At 39.9% G+C, this 17285-nt stretch overlaps 1 protein-coding gene across 1 annotated transcript; it reads left to right on the plus strand.

Annotated features, from left to right (window-relative positions):
* Positions 1–124: 124 nt before the first annotated feature.
* LOC122881292 lies at positions 125–15456 on the plus strand. The gene is made up of 24 exons (XM_044207307.1): positions 125–260; positions 556–754; positions 858–1038; positions 2651–2776; positions 3048–3241; positions 4439–4589; positions 4703–4818; positions 4912–4993; positions 5078–5206; positions 5325–5399; positions 5493–6277; positions 8265–8305; positions 8674–8887; positions 10009–10192; positions 10285–10425; positions 11876–12081; positions 12201–12348; positions 12505–12623; positions 12708–12786; positions 12924–13058; positions 13777–13851; positions 13999–14204; positions 14307–14521; positions 14748–15456. The coding sequence occupies exons 1-24, from the start codon at positions 247–249 to the stop codon at positions 15115–15117; spliced, it is 4185 nt and encodes a 1394-aa protein (XP_044063242.1). The 5' UTR covers positions 125–246; the 3' UTR covers positions 15118–15456.
* Positions 15457–17285: the final 1829 nt, after the last annotated feature.

Raw genomic sequence — 17285 nt, forward strand, 5'->3', positions numbered from 1 at the left:
CGATCTGAAAGGTTTTTAGCTCAGTCTGTCTTCCTGCCACCCCACTTACCCACAGTCACTCCTTTACTTACTGCAAACATGCAAAAAACAATCCACAAATAGATTTATAAAATGCCTACGTTTGCAAAATTTGAGTGTGAGAGAGAGGAAGCAAGGAAGCGCAAGGGTTGGAAAGTAAATTATTAAATAAAGGGGAAGGAGAGATGTTGAGATAGTTTATTTGTGAAGAGATTTGATCGGAACGCGATGTTACGATTAAGGTGGGTTTGAATTTTTTTTAGTACTATAAAACAGATAATTACATTACTGCACCATAATGAATAGACGGATAGAGTGCTTGTAAGATGGAAGGACGTAAATGGATTTCGTCTGTGGCTGACATTGTCTCTTTTTTAGTACAACTGGACTTTCTCTGGATCTAACATTAAATAATACCTTTTCTTTCTTAACTTTGTGGTCCTTGCATTTTCTCCACATCCTCCTCCTTTCCTTTACAATGTATAACTCCCTCCCTTGAATTGAATTTACTTTCTTATCTTCCATACTTTCCCTCAGTCTTCTGCTTCTCCTGCTCTCCCACTCGGCCTACTCGATGCTGCTGGGATGGGTTGAGTCTCCAGGGTATCCCATTGGATACTTGCCCCATGCCAGTCTAAACTGGAGCAGGTGTGCCCCTAAAGGTCACACCCTCTCCATCAGGCTCATCCACCTGGACCTGGAGGATAGCCATGACTGTGAAAACGATGCAGTGAAGGTCAGGGATCAAGATAAACTTTAAAAAGTCATGGTTACTAACTTGTGGCAGTAATGTTACTGTACCCTCTACAACATAATTATCCGATTTTGTCTTTGTCCAGGTCTATTCAAATGGAAAGCTAATTTCCGTTCTGTGTGGCAAAAAGGAATTCGAGGAGCTTCAGTCTACTGTAAATCCCTCCCTTGTCTCCTCCCTGGGCGGCTGCCTCTCTCTTTCATTCCACTCCGACTACTCAAACACCAAGAGGCACACCGGCTTCAGAGGCTTTTATACCAGTCAAGGTGAGACGTAGAGGAGAAAAACAAGTGAAATACTCCCCAAAGTCCATTGTATTTGTGCCCATTTTATTTTTCCACATTTCCCAGGAGAGCTCAGTTTGTACTTTATGTATTTCATCATTGTCTTTATGTATTTCATCATTGTCTCACTTTTGGAATCACATTGTTACGAAGGTGATATTTTAAGACAGGTGACATTTTAAGACAACAATTGACAATATTTGCAGTTTATAGCTGTTAAAGCTGACTTGGAAACAGAGTTTGACATGTTTTTCATGTCATAAATGAAAAAACAAAAAATCAGTGTCCAGGGTTATTTTGTCCATGGTGAGTTGTGTCTTATTTTCAATTTGAGGCACTAAGACAATAAGTAGATCGCTAAAAGCATGACATCATTTTAAAAATAGGCCAAATAAATAACTAAAGTACATGCTTTTAAAGAGTGTTTAGCATGGAGACTGGTTTCAGTTCAAAAGTGCTGACAGGGTTGCAATGACTCTCATCTAAATCCTGTCTAACAGCCTCAGTTAACACAATCTTGGCTGTACGGTGTAAAATTAGTTTCACAAAAATAGTGGGGAAATCCTGTATGGTATGCAATAACTTAGATACAGTATGTGACAGTGGTGTAGATCCATTAATTACGGTCTTGACTTTAACCCTTGTCTCTATACTATAAGCGTGAAAAGATTCAGCTCAAGGTGACTGAACAAACAACAAACCTAAATATGTCACTCCCCACTGAATACCTTCTACATATGTTAGCTAGTGCACAAACGAGGCGAACAGATACCATACTGTGGATAGCTCAGATACATTATTTGAGCAGAAAGCAGCAAAACACAAAGAAAAGGTTCTGCTTTTTAAATTCTGTTAAGATAACCAAGTGACATGTTTAGATCCACTGGTCATTGCTGACCTATAACAAAAGGTCACAATAGGTCACATGATGGCTGAAAGTCAGTTTATTGGCAGTAAGTTTGTAGCACCATTGAAAGATGTAGCTACTAAATGAAATCATTTAAGAAATAGTTAGAAATACAATCTTGCTGGTTAGAAGAGAAGAATGATAATATAAGTTACAACCAGGAGACGGTTAGCTTAGCTTAGCACAAAGACTGGAAACAGGGGTAAACAGCTACCTGGCTCTGTCCAAGGGTAACAAATCAGAGATATAACGTGCTGTAAATTTGTGACCTTTAGAGGTCCTGGTAGGCAGATTTTCTTACCTTTATACAGAGCCAGGCTAGCTGTTTCCCCTCTGTTTCCAGTCTTTATGCTAAGATAAGCTAACTGGCTGCTGGCTCCAGCTATGTGTCTACCGTAAAGACATGAGAGTGGTGTTGATCTTCTCATCTAACTCTGCAAGAAAGCGAATACATGTATTTTTAACTATTCCTTTAAGAGCTTTAAATGAAAACAGTAATAACTTATAGACCTAAGAGTGACACAAAATATCTGATAGCATATCTCCTACTAACCTATCCCATGGCCTGTAAGTATAGTGGTGATCAGGAAACCCAGAACCCACCAATTGAGCGAATAGCATATTTCCCAACGAGTCCTGTGTGCCATGCTTTTCTACATCTGACCTTTAATTAATTTGCTCCCTCAGACTTTGACGAATGTGAGGACGACCCAGATAATGGATGTACCCAGTTCTGTCATAACTTCATCGGAGGGTACCACTGCTCCTGTCGCTATGGTTACCACCTGGGCGTGGACAAACACACTTGCACTGGTACAAATGATCTCATCATTAGGATCACTAAACAGTGTACAGAATGAGGAGTTAACAGTCCAAATTAGACAGAGGGAGACAAATCAAGGAAGAAGGAACAAAACTGAAACATGAAGTGAAAATGGGAAAATAGAGGAAGCAGAAGCAGGCAAACTGGGGGAGGGAGACAGGAGGGGAAATTAGATGACAAGGGGGCTGACTGTGTATTACTTATGATTCTGTTTATTAAAATGATAATGGTGATAACAATGAACTCTTATCTTCAACACAGTGAGTTGTACTGAGGATCTGTCCGGGCTGAACAGAGGTGACATATCCAGTCCCTCCTGGCCTGCTTCATACGCAGAGAATGCCGACTGTAAGTACACCCTGTCCGTGGAGGCCCACCTGCAGCTGGAGCTGCACTTCTCTGAAGATTTTGATGTGGAGCAAAGCCCTGATGGACAATGCATAGACGCACTGAGGGTAGGTGTTGAGTCAGAATGTAAATACCACATGGTGATGCGTCTTTCTAACGTTACAGAGCAGAAAACAAAGAGGAAGTTGAAGACAAAAGTGTTGAAACCATGGATTTGACAGTTATTACACATTCTGTTCTGTGGTACAGATTTTGGATTTTTTTCCCTTTGCATACAGTGCCTATAAAATAACCCCCCCCCCCCCCGAAAAATGTCATGTTTTACTGTCTTATAACATTGAATCAAAGTATATTTAATGTAGTCTTTTTGATGCTGATCTACAGAAAAAGATGCTTTAATGTCTAAAATGAAAACAGATCTTTAGTAATCTAAATTAATTACAAATATAGATTACAAATACTTAAGTAAGTATTCACCTCCTCCAGGTCAGTATTTAGTAGATGCACCTTTGGCAGAAATTACAGCTTTGAGTCTGTATGGCTAAGTCTCTATCAGATTTTTCTTGTGGATCTGGACTCTGACTGATGTTGTAAAGCCAGAAAACAAATCTTCTCCCGAGTTGCAGATGTCTTGAAGACTGCATCAGGTTTTCCTCCAGGATTTCCCTGTATTTTGCTTCATTCATTTTACCCTCTACCCTCACAAGCCTTCCAGAGCCTGCTGCAGAGTCTCCCATGTACTTTCTGGGAAAGTGTAGCCCAGATGTCATGTGAGTTTTTTTCATAATACTGGCTTTCTCTTTGCACCCGGCCAACTGTTGTAGTCTGCACAGTCGCTCCAGTCTCAGCCTCTGAAGCTTGGAACTCCTTCAGAGTTGTGAGAGGTCTCTTGGTGGCCTCCCTCACTCATCTCCATCTTGCAGTCAGTCAGTTTTTGAGGACTTCCTGCCCCAGGGGCAGTTTTACAGCTGTGCCTTCTCCTTTCGTAACAATTGATTTAACTGTACTTCAGTAGACTTGTGAGTTTCCTTGTATCCATCCCCTGACTTGTGCTTTTCAATCACCTTTTGTCCGAGTTGCTTGGAGTGTTCCTTTGTCTTCCTGGTGTAGGTTTTGCCACAGTTCCGACTGATTTAAGTGTGTCCTATTAAAGGGGTGAAAACTTCTGCAAACATCTATTTTGTATTTTAGATTTGAGGTGAATCATGTTTATAGGCAGTGTACATGCTGGAGGACACCACCAGAGGGACCAGAGCAGAGAGGAAGTCAGGAAATGTACATTACCTATGTTGTTTTGTTTGCAGATTGAGACTCCCTCTGGGACTCTGGGGCCGTTCTGTGGCCACACGCCTCCCCAATCTCCCTTCCTCACTCACTCACATCATGTCCAAATCCGCTTCACCTCTGATGGCTTTGGAACTAACAAAGGCTTCACTTTCCACTTCAAAACCAGAGGTACTGCAGCCTCCTCACCTTTAACACAATGGGAAAAGAATATTTGTATGAAGCTGTTTGTTCTGATCTGATCACAATTCATCATAATTGTTCTTTTCACATGTTAATTGCAGACAAAGTCTGTCCAGCAGTGGTAACGCCACACTCCACTGCGACTCCTCAGCAACCAGAATATACTCAGGGTGAAACAGTGACAGTAACTTGTGATTTTGGCTATATTGTGAATACTGTGAGTGTACAGAGAATCAGAACCTTTAATAGCTTTACATTTGATGTATTTAAGCCACTATTAAGCTAATTAAGCTCTCCTTTTGCAAAGTAGCAAGGCACCCAGCCCCTGTCATCAGAGTATGTGGCGACATGCCAGAGCACAGGCATATGGACTCCCAGTTACATCTGTGAACGTGAGTCTGACTGTAACCAATTTCAGTTATTTTCTGAAAATGTCTTGAGTTGTCTTGAATTTGTCTTGAATTTCTCACATGTAGCTGTGGATTGCGGTTTTCCTGGTATCCCAAAAGATGGCATCCTTCAATTGGTGGGCTCAGCAGGCACTCAGTATAAAGACCAGATCCAGTTTAACTGCAGTTCAAAGTACTACACACTGGAAGGAGATGGTGATTATAGGAAGCTTGTACACATCCCTTTTCTGTTTCCTTTCCTAAACTAACTTTTAAGAATGTAGCGTTTTCTGGTATTCATTGTTTCACCACTATGCTTTCTTCAATATTTCAGACACATACACTTGCAATGCCAATGGTGAATGGGAATCAGGTGGTGGCAAGATGGAGATGCCAAAATGCATTGAAGGTACAACTTTAAATTTTTTTAATTAATATTTATTCTCATTTTAGCCATCATTTGAATCATACAAATCTATTGATGACTCTTTGTGTATTTCAGTGTGTGGGAAGCCTGAAAAACACCCTGCAAGTGCAGGCAGAATTTTGGGAGGTAAGAATGCAATCCTGGGAGAGATACCTTGGCATCTCTTGATAAAAGAGCCGAATAGAGGAGGAGCATCACTGATCAATGACCGATGGGCTGTCACAGCAGCTCATGTTGTGGAAGGTATAGATCAAACCTCTTTGCGCATGTATGGTGGACTGGTAGATGGAAGAACAACAGATAGGTCGTCTAATGTAGTTGTCATGGACAGTGAGAGGATCATAATTCATCCCAACTACGTCAAGGACACTGAAGACCGCACCAATTTTGACAATGATATTGCTCTTATCAGATTAGCTTCCAGGGTGAATTTAGGCACAAACCTCCTTCCCATTTGTCTGCCAGAGGTAAACACGGGCTTGGTGGAAAATGAGCAAGGCACTGTGTCAGGCTGGGGGATGACAGAAGGACAGTCGAAGTCTGCCATGTTAAAATATGCTCATATTGGGGTCTACGCCCTTACAGAGTGTGAGAATACACCTTCCACATCAACTAACAAACGTATGCTTTTTACTAACAACATGTTCTGTGCTGGAGCAACAGGAAAGGACAGCTGCCAGAAAGACAGTGGAGGTCCGTTTGTTTTGCCTATGTTGGCTGAAGGCAGAGAGCCTTATTATCTGACCGGCATTGTGTCCTGGGGACCCCCCTGTCGTCAGAAGCAGTACAAGGGTTATTATACCAAGGTGGAGAATTATGTAGACTGGATTAAAGAGACAATAGACAAAATAGAAAGATCTTAGACAGAGGAAAGATGAGGGAAAAACTACTTTGCTACATAATAATGTAATCCATTTCAGGACTGATTCAGATCTCTACAATAAAATAAATTGTCTATGAAAATAAAGACTATTATCTTGTAATCAAATGTACCAACATTATTCATATTAAGCTCTGATCACATTATGACTTCATACTTCACTTTTGTATTAAAGGAATTTGCAAATCAACTGCAGAGAATGTGTGTTTTGACAAACTTAATAATATACTGTATTATTGTCTTTTAATCATTAACAGCCTCAATACACAAAAAACACATTTTCTTTCAGGGCTTCCATACACTGGAATATTGAATTCTTTAATAATTCATACATTTGCCTCTATTATGCTACATTCAAATCTATAATGGTGTGAAACCCACAGCACCTTATATGGAAACAGTTTTGTGAATAGCATGGCCACAGTGAAGGGCCCCTGGAAATAAGAGATTTTAAGTGTTTTGACACATAGTGTGACTATGGAGATATGGTTGAATTTAGTATCACAATATTGCTAAAAAACTTTTTTCCACTATTGATATATATCAAGATATAGCAAATGTATGGAAAACACAAATAAAATAATCAAAATGATTTTCAGTGCAGTGTGTTTCACTGATAATGTATTACATCAGCAAAAGTGTTCTCACATGTAAAACAATAACTTCAATAACTTGTGTTGTTGGTTGCAGTTTTAAATTACAGTCTGCTCATTAATGTTTGAAATAAATTATTCATTTGTCCAAATCAAAACAGCTGGAACAGTTATCTTAATTTATATTTGATATGTGGACTAAAAACATATAGTTTTGTTTACACCAACAGCCCAGAAAAGCTATACATGAGTAATGCACATGTTCATAGACAAACATACATTGCCAATCACTACCACAGTCTTGTAATATTGGTCAGTGAGCAGAGTTTTAGGGGCTTCAGGATTCAGTGTTGATGGTATGGTAGAACATTACACACATTTTCCAAGCCTCTTCAGTGCTTTGTTTCATGCAATCTTTTTAACCACTTCCCACATGCCCAGTAAATAGAATTTTTCATTATTTCCTCATCTACAAACAAATCTTAGTCACTCTCTTAAAATAACATGGCTCTGATGTCACTTCCTCATGTGAGACTGTAGCAGTTGGAGAGCAAGTAATGCTCTACTACCACTTAGTGGTGTCAGTAATGGATTGAAACATTAGGATCAGTTAAAGCTTGTTCTTTGTCCCTTGTACTTCTGTATTTGCCTGCAATTTTCTCTATTTTTGATTTTGGTTATTCTGCACTGTAATTATTTATTTCAGGATTTACTTTTTTGCTTTTTGCATTTCTGTATGTTTTTCTTTGACCATATGATAACGAGAAGGCAGGGCTACAATTTTTAGGCCATAATCAACCACAGTGACATGGTCAGACATGGTCTCAATTTGATGATACTTTATAGGCATAGGGTACAATGTGCTCAAATTACAACAATCAACAGCCTCAATCAGCTGCTTCACTGCTGTTTTGAAATGTTTCACCATGTCTGCCTGATCACAAGTGAAAGGCAATTGCTTCTGTGTTTGAGGATGCTGAAAAAAGTCTATAGCCTCCTCTGGTGGTAGAATGGTGTATGGGTGAATGAGCCAGAGTTTGAAATTTGGGGATAAAGCTTGAGAGCTGTTTAAAAACAAAATCCGGCTAGTTCTTTATATTTTAAGCGATTCTCAATAGGATTTCATTGGAGGTGTCTAGTTCGCAAAATCTTCCTTATTCTCTATTTTAGATGAATTATTTCCAGCATCGACCCTGTTTCTCTACAATTCAAAGTCAAGCGTTCATTTGATTTTGCCAAGACAAACAAGGTATTTTCCTGGCATTAACGCAGTGGGTTGCTAAACACTGAAAACAACAGACTTTGTGACATTAATGTTTCACTTTGTGTGAGACATTTGCTCCTGCAACAGCGGATCAGTGCACTCACGGATAGAATTTCAATGCAGAGATGGGGTGGACTTTCTGCATCATCTGGTAAGTTTATATGGAATTTTAATCCCCTTTTGTATGTTGTACTTAAATAGTTTTTGAAGTTTTGTTTCTGGCTTGGTTCCAAAATTCACTGCGTGTACCTTCTATCATTATGGAGCTGCTTCTTATATCATTGTGTGTTATTTTTTGTACAACCAATATTACAGATGAGGAGTGTTGTATAGGTTGACTGAGTGATCCATCTCTCAGTATGCCATATATAAAGCCTCGACAATGTTATATGGTTGCAACAGTTGTGTTGATTGTGTCACCGTGTTTGTTTTTTCTCTGTTTGCATCAACTTTGGACCTGCAGCTCAGACCACAAACTGATAAACAGATCGAACGCTCTCTGCTCATGCACCTTTCTAGGTTTCTGTATGTGTCAATGAGTGAGTGCTGGCGGCTGCCTGACTCAGAGCCTCCAATGCATGGGGAGGTCCAGTCCCCCCAGTATCCCCAGCCTTACCCTCCCAACCTGCAGGAGCAGTGGGACCTCAGTGTGCCCGAGGGCTACCAGATCCGAATCACCTTCACACACCTGGACATTGAAGCTTCTGCAGGATGCCATTACGACGCCCTTACAGTCAGAGCCACATTTCAACACATATGATATCCCAAATAACAGACCAGTGTTGTAGTGTTTGAGTTCTAAACTTACGTATGATTCGAGTGCCAGTTTTGACAACCTGACTCAGGCTTGAATATCAACGGCTTGAACTTTATCTAGAACACTTCCTTTAGTTACTGAGTACATACGTCTCCATGTTTCTCTGTTATTGTCAAGATGTGCTCCAGTATAACTAACTGCATGGTGGGTATTGCAAAAAAAACCCCAGTTTTTCTCTTTGTAGTGGTCTCTCCTTGGTAATAATCTCACAAAGAGGCAACCCTGTGTTATTTTGGGGGGCTTTTTTGGAGGTTTTGTCTTGCTGGGCCACCAGTGGCTCACATGGGGGTTCCCCTCCAGGTCTTAGCAACACAATCCAGTCTTCTTGGCCAAAATAGCTCATTTCCCATTTACCAGTGTCATATAGTTAATTGAACCTCTTTTTGTTTGGCCCTCAAAGACCTTATCAAGAACTGAAACACATCTCCCAGGGCCCCAAACTAATCCCCCCTTGTCCCAAAAGATTCAGATGTAAATTTGTATGTGTTTTTTGTTGAAATATACTAGAACCAGATTAGTTAAACTCAAATGCCTGATTGGAGGAGGACTTAAACCTCCAATAATTTGGATTTTTATTTGGCCACTTGGAGGCAGTGCAACAAGTTGTAAACACAACATTGACATAATATTGCCTTATACATTTATGCCAAATGTGCTAGCAAACAGTTGCTTATTTACACACCAAACAGGCATGGACCAACATTATCATTTATTTGGAGTTGTGCCTCTGGCCCCCAGAAAAATGTAACGTTTTTGTAATGAGAGGACTTGAGACCCAAACTTGGACTCAAATTTAAACATAGAAGACTTTGGGGATGCGACTTTGGCTCAAGGTTTGGTAACTCAACTGCAACACTGCAATAGATTCTGCTGCTGATAAATGCTGCATAGTGTATTACATCCTTGTCAGCATGTGCATAATAAATAACTTTCTAATTACTGTGTTCTGCATAACTGAACTCAGACACACTTTGGATTTTCACAGAAAAAAAATTCCTCATCATGATTAAGATTTTATCCCTTATATGATCCTTCAGGTTCTCTATGATGGAAAGGTCCTGGGGAAGTTTTGTGGCAATGAGAATTCTGCTGATGGGCATCACCCAGGCAACCACCCCATTTTGTCTCCAGGCAACAGACTTACCCTAATTTTCCAGACAGATGATAACAACCCAGAGCGCCACCAGAACGTGGGCTTCTCTGCTCAGTACCAGGCAATAGGTAGCACTTATCCATCTTCTGTCAGCTTTTCTGTCACTTCACTCTTCCACTACTGAACCACCTTACCAACTTAATGTCGCTCTCATTATCAGACATAGATGAGTGTTCTGCGCCAGAACCTGGAGATGGCTCAGGTCCACTCTGCTCTCAGATCTGCCTCAACACCCTTGGCTCATACCTCTGCTCCTGTCACCACGGCTTCGAGCTTCGCTCAGACCAGCGCACCTGTGTGTGTGAGTATCGTGCAGATACACATATCCCATGTATGTACGCATTAGAGCAGTCAGAATGTGTAGCAGGGGGGAACAACGCTCAGTCAAACTGTTGTGACTCAATTTTCAACCACTTTGACTCACCCCAACATCTATTTCAGTCAGAAACACTTGTGTCAAGGAACTGACCATTTATGACATTTATGACAAATGGTTATACAATAATTAGATTGGGCATAAAAGACTTTGCTCTTTGAAGGAGTGCTCAAAGAATCTGAGCAGCAACAAGGAGTCTGCTAGAACTAATCCCATGAACAACAATACCAAAAGCCTAACATGGCAGCAAACGACATTGACATGATGGTATCACCAGTCACTTAAACGTGTCAGGTTGATAAGGACATCCTGTACACCTGTATGACTATGATTGGATGATACTAGTTAGCTGGTAGCCAAGCAACTGATGAATGAGCCACTGATGGTGAAGCATGAATGAAACACCTGATATCAGTCAGCTTTGCCAGAAATACACTTATTCGCATTGTTTTTTAAGTTAGTAGAGAAGATTGATATACACTGAGTCTCCAGTTTATTAGGTACAATACACCTAGCTAAAATGCAGTCTGATGTTCACAAACTGCAACCTCCAAAATGACTATACAGTTGAATCAACACTTCTCCAAAACAATTTAAACAAAAACTGAACATTTTAACCTTCACGAACGTAGGATTTATTGCAGGACTGTTGTATTAGACTGCATTATTTCTAACTAGGTATAATTAATCTGAGTGTATGTCTGTGCTTACCCACATTAACTGAGCTTTTGGCCAGTGGAGCTGAGGGTCCACTGTTAATATAAAAATATTGAATATAGCAACTTTAAGTATGCAGCTGGAACCAGGACGTGGTTAGGTTATGCTAGCATAAATACTGGAAGCAGAGGCTCGTTCAGAAATATGCCTATCAACAACACTAAAATTAACTGATTAACACTTTATATCTTGTTTATTTAATCTGTACATAAACAGAAATGTAAGAATGTCAATTTGTGGTTTTAGGCCAAAACAATTTCTTGGCGAACAGTCAGGCACAGTGACTGTGTGCATCTTCCCGGATTCATGTCATTAAACTGAGGTTGCCAGGCTGTTTACAACTGCGCTTGTGCAGAGACCTATACTGTATAAAAAATTGTGCTCATGACAGCAACATGTTGCTGGACATGGGCGGATTAATAAACTGTTATAGAACTAGTTATAGAATATAACATGAGATTGATATTGCTCATCTGAAAGAAAGCAAAAAAGCTTATTATTTCTTTAATACTCGACTCGAATAGTATCATGTTGCTAGTCCATGGAACCATTACCAAACATGCAAGCAAAAGTTTGAGCTGATGGAGTTGAGTGGATGAATACTGAATCTTCATTTAGGATTGAACCTGAATGATTTCTTCCTTTTCCGATTGCCCAGTATCCTGCAGTGGTGGTATATTTGATGAGCCAGAGGGACATCTGTTCAGTCCAGGATACCCTAACTCCCCACCTCATGCTGTGTCCTGTCAGTACATTATTTTTGTAGAATCTGGCTTCACTGTCTCTCTTAACTTTTCTGACAACTTCCACATCGAGAGCTTGGACACTCAGCAAGGTCCAGTCTGTCTCCATCACTGGTTGCAGGTAATGACAAGCAGCTTCCAAACACTATATATTTTTATGTGAAAACATGGAAATAAACAGAGCATTAAACAGATATGTTTTGCAATAAATGGGCTGCATACTAATCCTCTCTTAAAAAGGTAACCATTCCAGACAAAGAGCCCATAAAGCTGTGTGGTGGAAAGAGTCCAGGTCTGATAGTAACAAACTCCAACACTGTCACGCTGGACTACCACACTGATGATGACGGCCAGAGCAATGGCTGGAGCCTGGACTACAGCACATACAGTGAGGGAGAGAGGAATGAGAGTAGAAATAAGCCATTGGGCATATAAACTGCAATTGTCATGCCATTTCCATCATATTGTCTGATTGCAATTAACAGTTGGGTAACTATAGATATGCAGTTAATGTTACATGTCTGCTTGTGTATGGTGTTTCCAGGAGTGGAGTGTCCATTTCCCGGCAGTATAGCTAAGGGCAGGGTCACTCCTGTCTTGACTGAATATCTCTACAGAGACTACATCTTTGTGCGCTGTGATCAAGGATACAAGCTGATGATGGTTAGTTGAAACTTGCAATGTCTAATACTAAATCTTGTTTATTTGTCATTGTGTGCGATATAAAACCCCTCTTTTCTCTGTCAGGATGGTCATGAGTTGGAGAGTTTCTCTACCATGTGCCAAAAAAATGGACAGTGGCACCTCCCTATGCCAGAATGCCACAGTATGTTACCTTTAAGCTCAGAAAATTGTAAAATTAATGGAAACTTTGTTGTGATTCAAACATAAATTAAGTTTCTTGATCATTTCCTGAGTCTCACTGGAAAAATATTAATATGTCCTTGTTTTGTTCTTCTGCAGTAATTGATTGTGGAGAACCCAAACCTTTGCTGAATGGAGGGGTGACCTTCCTGTCTGGCTTTCAGAATCAGTACCGTTCTGTTGTTCAGTATCACTGTAACGAACCATTTTACTCTCTCCTTGGGGGTGTAAATGGTAAGATATTTACATGTAAATACAGTTTACAGTGTAATGTACAGTTTAAGATTTTTCCTACCATTCCTACCAGCCATTGGTTTCCATTAGCAGACTCTTGAAACTCTTTTGAGTTGTATAATCCATCAATGTGAACTGCATTCATTTTCATTAGTGTTACTAATGTTCATTATTATTGCATGGTAATGCAGTGTAAGTACAGACTAATTTCTCCACTGCAATGCCTATTATCAATACTGTATATTTTGCAATAAGTCTTGCAGGCTTGGTGTTTAATGAGATGAATACACAACTAAAGCAAGAAGTGTGCTAATTGATTTTCAATAGTACAGAAATGAATGGAAACCCATGGAAGCCTGGAAATACATTTAATGCAAAATATGTTTAAAATGCATTTACATATATACATTTTAAAAGCACAGTATTAGCAAAATTGTTAGCTGTGGTGTAATGTATATTTTATTTGTAGTAAAAAATATATATGCAAAGCTACTGATCCCAAAAGAGTTACTTAACACCGAGCTGAAACACAGTGTTTCACTGCCCTCTAAGAATCATAATGGGTGTGCTCAGAAGTGTGCTCTGTTGTACCTGTAACCACACCCAACAGTGATGTCACGGTGCCCTGACACACCCTGGAGTACACTTCTACATCACTTAAGTTAAAGATTAACACAAAGTATATTTGTTCTTTTGTCTTCTTCTCTCTGCTCTTCAGTTAGCTTCACCTGTGAAGCAGACAGAAAGTGGAGATCCAACAACAATATTGTTGTCAGTCCAACATGTATACCAGGTATTGTTTTTCATTACAAAAATAAAACCCTGCAAAACCTAATCTAGATCTTAGTCTAGAATATTTTCTTTAATTGGAACATGAAGTCTGTACTTGTGTGAAACTTTATTGAATATTTATGAATATTTATGTCTGTATCCCATCCAGTCTGTGGCCAGCCCACAAAACACATCTCTGCCTATCAGAGGATCATTGGAGGCAGTGAAGCTCCAGACAATACCATCCCCTGGCAAGTGTTATTGAGTATAGATGGACAAAGAGCAGGAGGCATGGTGATTGCAGACCGCTGGATTATGACCGCAGCTCATGTCCTAACACATAATGGAAATACAGCATCACACGAGACTGTACGGGTAAGTGTGCCACTTTAGGTGTTATCTGCATGGCCATTGCCTGTTTGCATGTTGCATGTTTTTGAATTGACATTTATTTCCTCCTATGCTGTTGGTTTGCAGGTTTACATGGGACTTACTGATGTTAAAAGCCTGACGGACTCTCCTGCGTTTGCTGCCTCAGTCCACATTCACCCCGAATACAACAACCCCAACGGCTTAGACTACAACAATGACATTGCCTTGATCAAACTGCAAGACCCAATCACATTCAAATCATCCATTATGCCAATATGTTTGCCAGCAGAGGGTGCCACATACGTCACTGGCATGATGGGGTAAAGAAACAACTGCTGGGTTTCATTTCATAATGCAGTATAATCAATTTTATATGATTATTTATTTTCCCTGCTTTAGTTTTGTGAACTCAATGATTTTACCTTGCATTTAAATCTTCTTTTTGCATTTGCTTTTTCTCTTGTTGTGCCAACATGTCAATCTTCCAGATTCCTGATTTGCTTTTTCTCTTGAGTTCACCATTACTCTTCTACATTTTTTTTTCAGACTGGTGTCAGGCTTTGGCATTACAGAAACAGCCGACAGCCGACGGATTTTAACAAATAAGCTGAAGTTTGTGCAGCTCCCTGTGGTGGAGCAGGAGACATGCAGTAATTCAATCACTGAGGCGAAGAGGACAAAGGACAACGTACCAAGCCTGACAAATAACATGTTTTGTGCTGGAGTCCCTGAAGGTGGGAAGGACTCCTGCCAAGGTGACAGTGGAGGCCCCTTCACCCTAAGTGAAGGTGGACGGTTCTGGGCTGCTGGGATTGTCAGCTGGGGGGTTGACTGCGGACAGCAGGGAACATATGGCGTCTATACCAGAGTCACCAACTTCATAGATTGGATCAACAAGACTTTGCAAGAGAACTGAAATATACAATAATTCATTACAATGTGATGTGAAGATGTTGATGAAACTAAAGTAAAAACAAACACATCTACAATTAAATAAAAAAGAGAACTAATTTTGCTCTAAATATACCCTGTCTGCAGTGTTAATGCACATTGTGTCGAAAAAAGTTATGAATTGAGTTAATCTTCCAGTTGACGATAAAAAGATCAAGTGGTAATTTCTACTTTTCATGAGTCATGATCTCAAAACATCATAAAATCATTGAATGAATGTCATACTGATCGTAAAGTCACTGCATTGTATTTAAATCTCCCAAAAGCATTTTTTTTTTGAATAAAGTGACATAATACAGACTTACATGTGCCTTTTTATGCAAGTATCTCAGATTAGTCACAGATCTTCTCTCTGATAATGATAATAACCAGATTATATTTACTTCAACTCCCTCTCACCAACTTGGTGTTTGTCAGTCAATGTAATACCTTGCACTATGGCAGATGCCACTATTGTATATTGTTGTTAATTACTGTGTATGTCTACTATATACTGTGAGTGCTAGTTACTTCATCTCTCTTCATGAACTTACAAACACAGTAGGCTCTCGTTCCATTGACTGTTTTGGGTCTTCACTGCACTGTGCTCACAGTCTGGAACTTTTTACAGAACACAAACTGTTTTACTCCTCATTCTTCTAGTTCAGTTACTCAGCTATTGAGCCATTATTGACCCTGTTCTTCTACAATTAATACCTGCATTTATTTTAGCCAAGACAAACAAACCCTGGCAGTTAAATTCCATTGCAAAATATTATAAACCACAGCCTGTGTGACATCAATGGTCCATTTGTGCATGAGACATTTCGCCTAAAACTGCAGTCACACAGAGATAAACTTATTGCAGACATAGGATGGACCTATTGTGTCATATGGTAAGCTTGGTCAAAAATCTTCAGCTTCACATTTCATATTTTAGTGGATTTCTCTTTTCCATAAATTTCTATCTTGAAAGACAATTGCAGAATATACATACTATTAGTGTGGAACTACATTACAGCACTGTGTATGAGCAGTTTTTTAAGGTTGACTATAAGTAATCCATTGCTCAAAGTACCATATAGAAAAGTAAAGCAATACTATGTGGTTGCAAAAGTTAAAAATTATTGTGTCACTGTGTTCGTTCTTTTTCTGTTTGCATCAACTTTGGACCAGCACCTTAGTTCCAACTTGCTGTTAGTCTGCTACTGAAGAAATGGGACCTCTGGGTTCTGGAGGGCTACCAGATCCAGCTGTCCCTAACACATCTGGATATTAAAGCTTCTTCAGGCAGCTATCAAGACTCTCTGACGGTCAGAGCCGTTTTTAAATCTAATATTATACAACATTCCAAACAATAGATCAGTGTTTTTGTACAGAACCCGAATTTTAGTCTTATATTTGTTACTTAACTTTGACTTAAGTATTGATGACCTGCACAAACTGGGGTCTTAAATTGGAACCAGGGACTCCATCACTTTTTGGTCCATTTTCTGCCTCTTATCCTCAACTGGCTCCTTTTGACGTGAAGTAACAGCGGCTCTCATGGACTATTAATACTTGCTTTGCCCTGTGTCCAGTATCCTGTGGTGGTTGTATATTTGACAAGAATGTGGGACATCTTTCCAGTCCAAGGTACCCTTACCCCTCAACTCCTTTTCTGTCCTGCAAGTACATCATCTCTGTGGAGCCCAGATTCACTATCACTCTCAACTTCACTGACAACTTCCACATAGCATGGACACTCAGCAAGGTCCCAGGTGTCTACATCACTGGCTGCAGGTATTGGCAAAGGGCTTCCTTACAACAAATGACAATAAAAAGAGGGTGACTCTGATATGACTCAATGTATATAAATAAACTTTTTACTCCTCCTCTCATAGGTGACCATTCCAGACAGAGAGCCCATGAAGCTGTGTGGTGGAAAGAGTCCAGGTAGATAGCTACAAATTCCAGTACTGTCAGACTGGACTACCACACTGATAATGAAGGCCTGAGCCACGGCTGGAGCCTGGACTACAGCACAGACGGTGAGGGACAAAGGGAGAGCGACATGGTATTTTGTTTGGTCGACGGTAACAATCGGTAACAATCGCATCTACAGTTGTCGATATGTGATTAATGTTTGGTTATCATGTCCTTTCCAAAAGTCAA

This window comes from Siniperca chuatsi, linkage group LG9, assembly GCF_020085105.1.
Source record: "Siniperca chuatsi isolate FFG_IHB_CAS linkage group LG9, ASM2008510v1, whole genome shotgun sequence".
NCBI lineage: Eukaryota > Metazoa > Chordata > Actinopteri > Centrarchiformes > Sinipercidae > Siniperca > Siniperca chuatsi.

Bases quoted from the DNA above. Each gene is read 5' to 3' on its own strand.
- LOC122881292 (XM_044207307.1), top strand. The intron at 4,590-4,702 runs GTACTGCAGCCT...TGTTAATTGCAG, and splicing joins TTTCCACTTCAAAACCAGAG to ACAAAGTCTGTCCAGCAGTG. The intron at 10,193-10,284 runs GTAGCACTTATC...TCTCATTATCAG, and splicing joins TGCTCAGTACCAGGCAATAG to ACATAGATGAGTGTTCTGCG.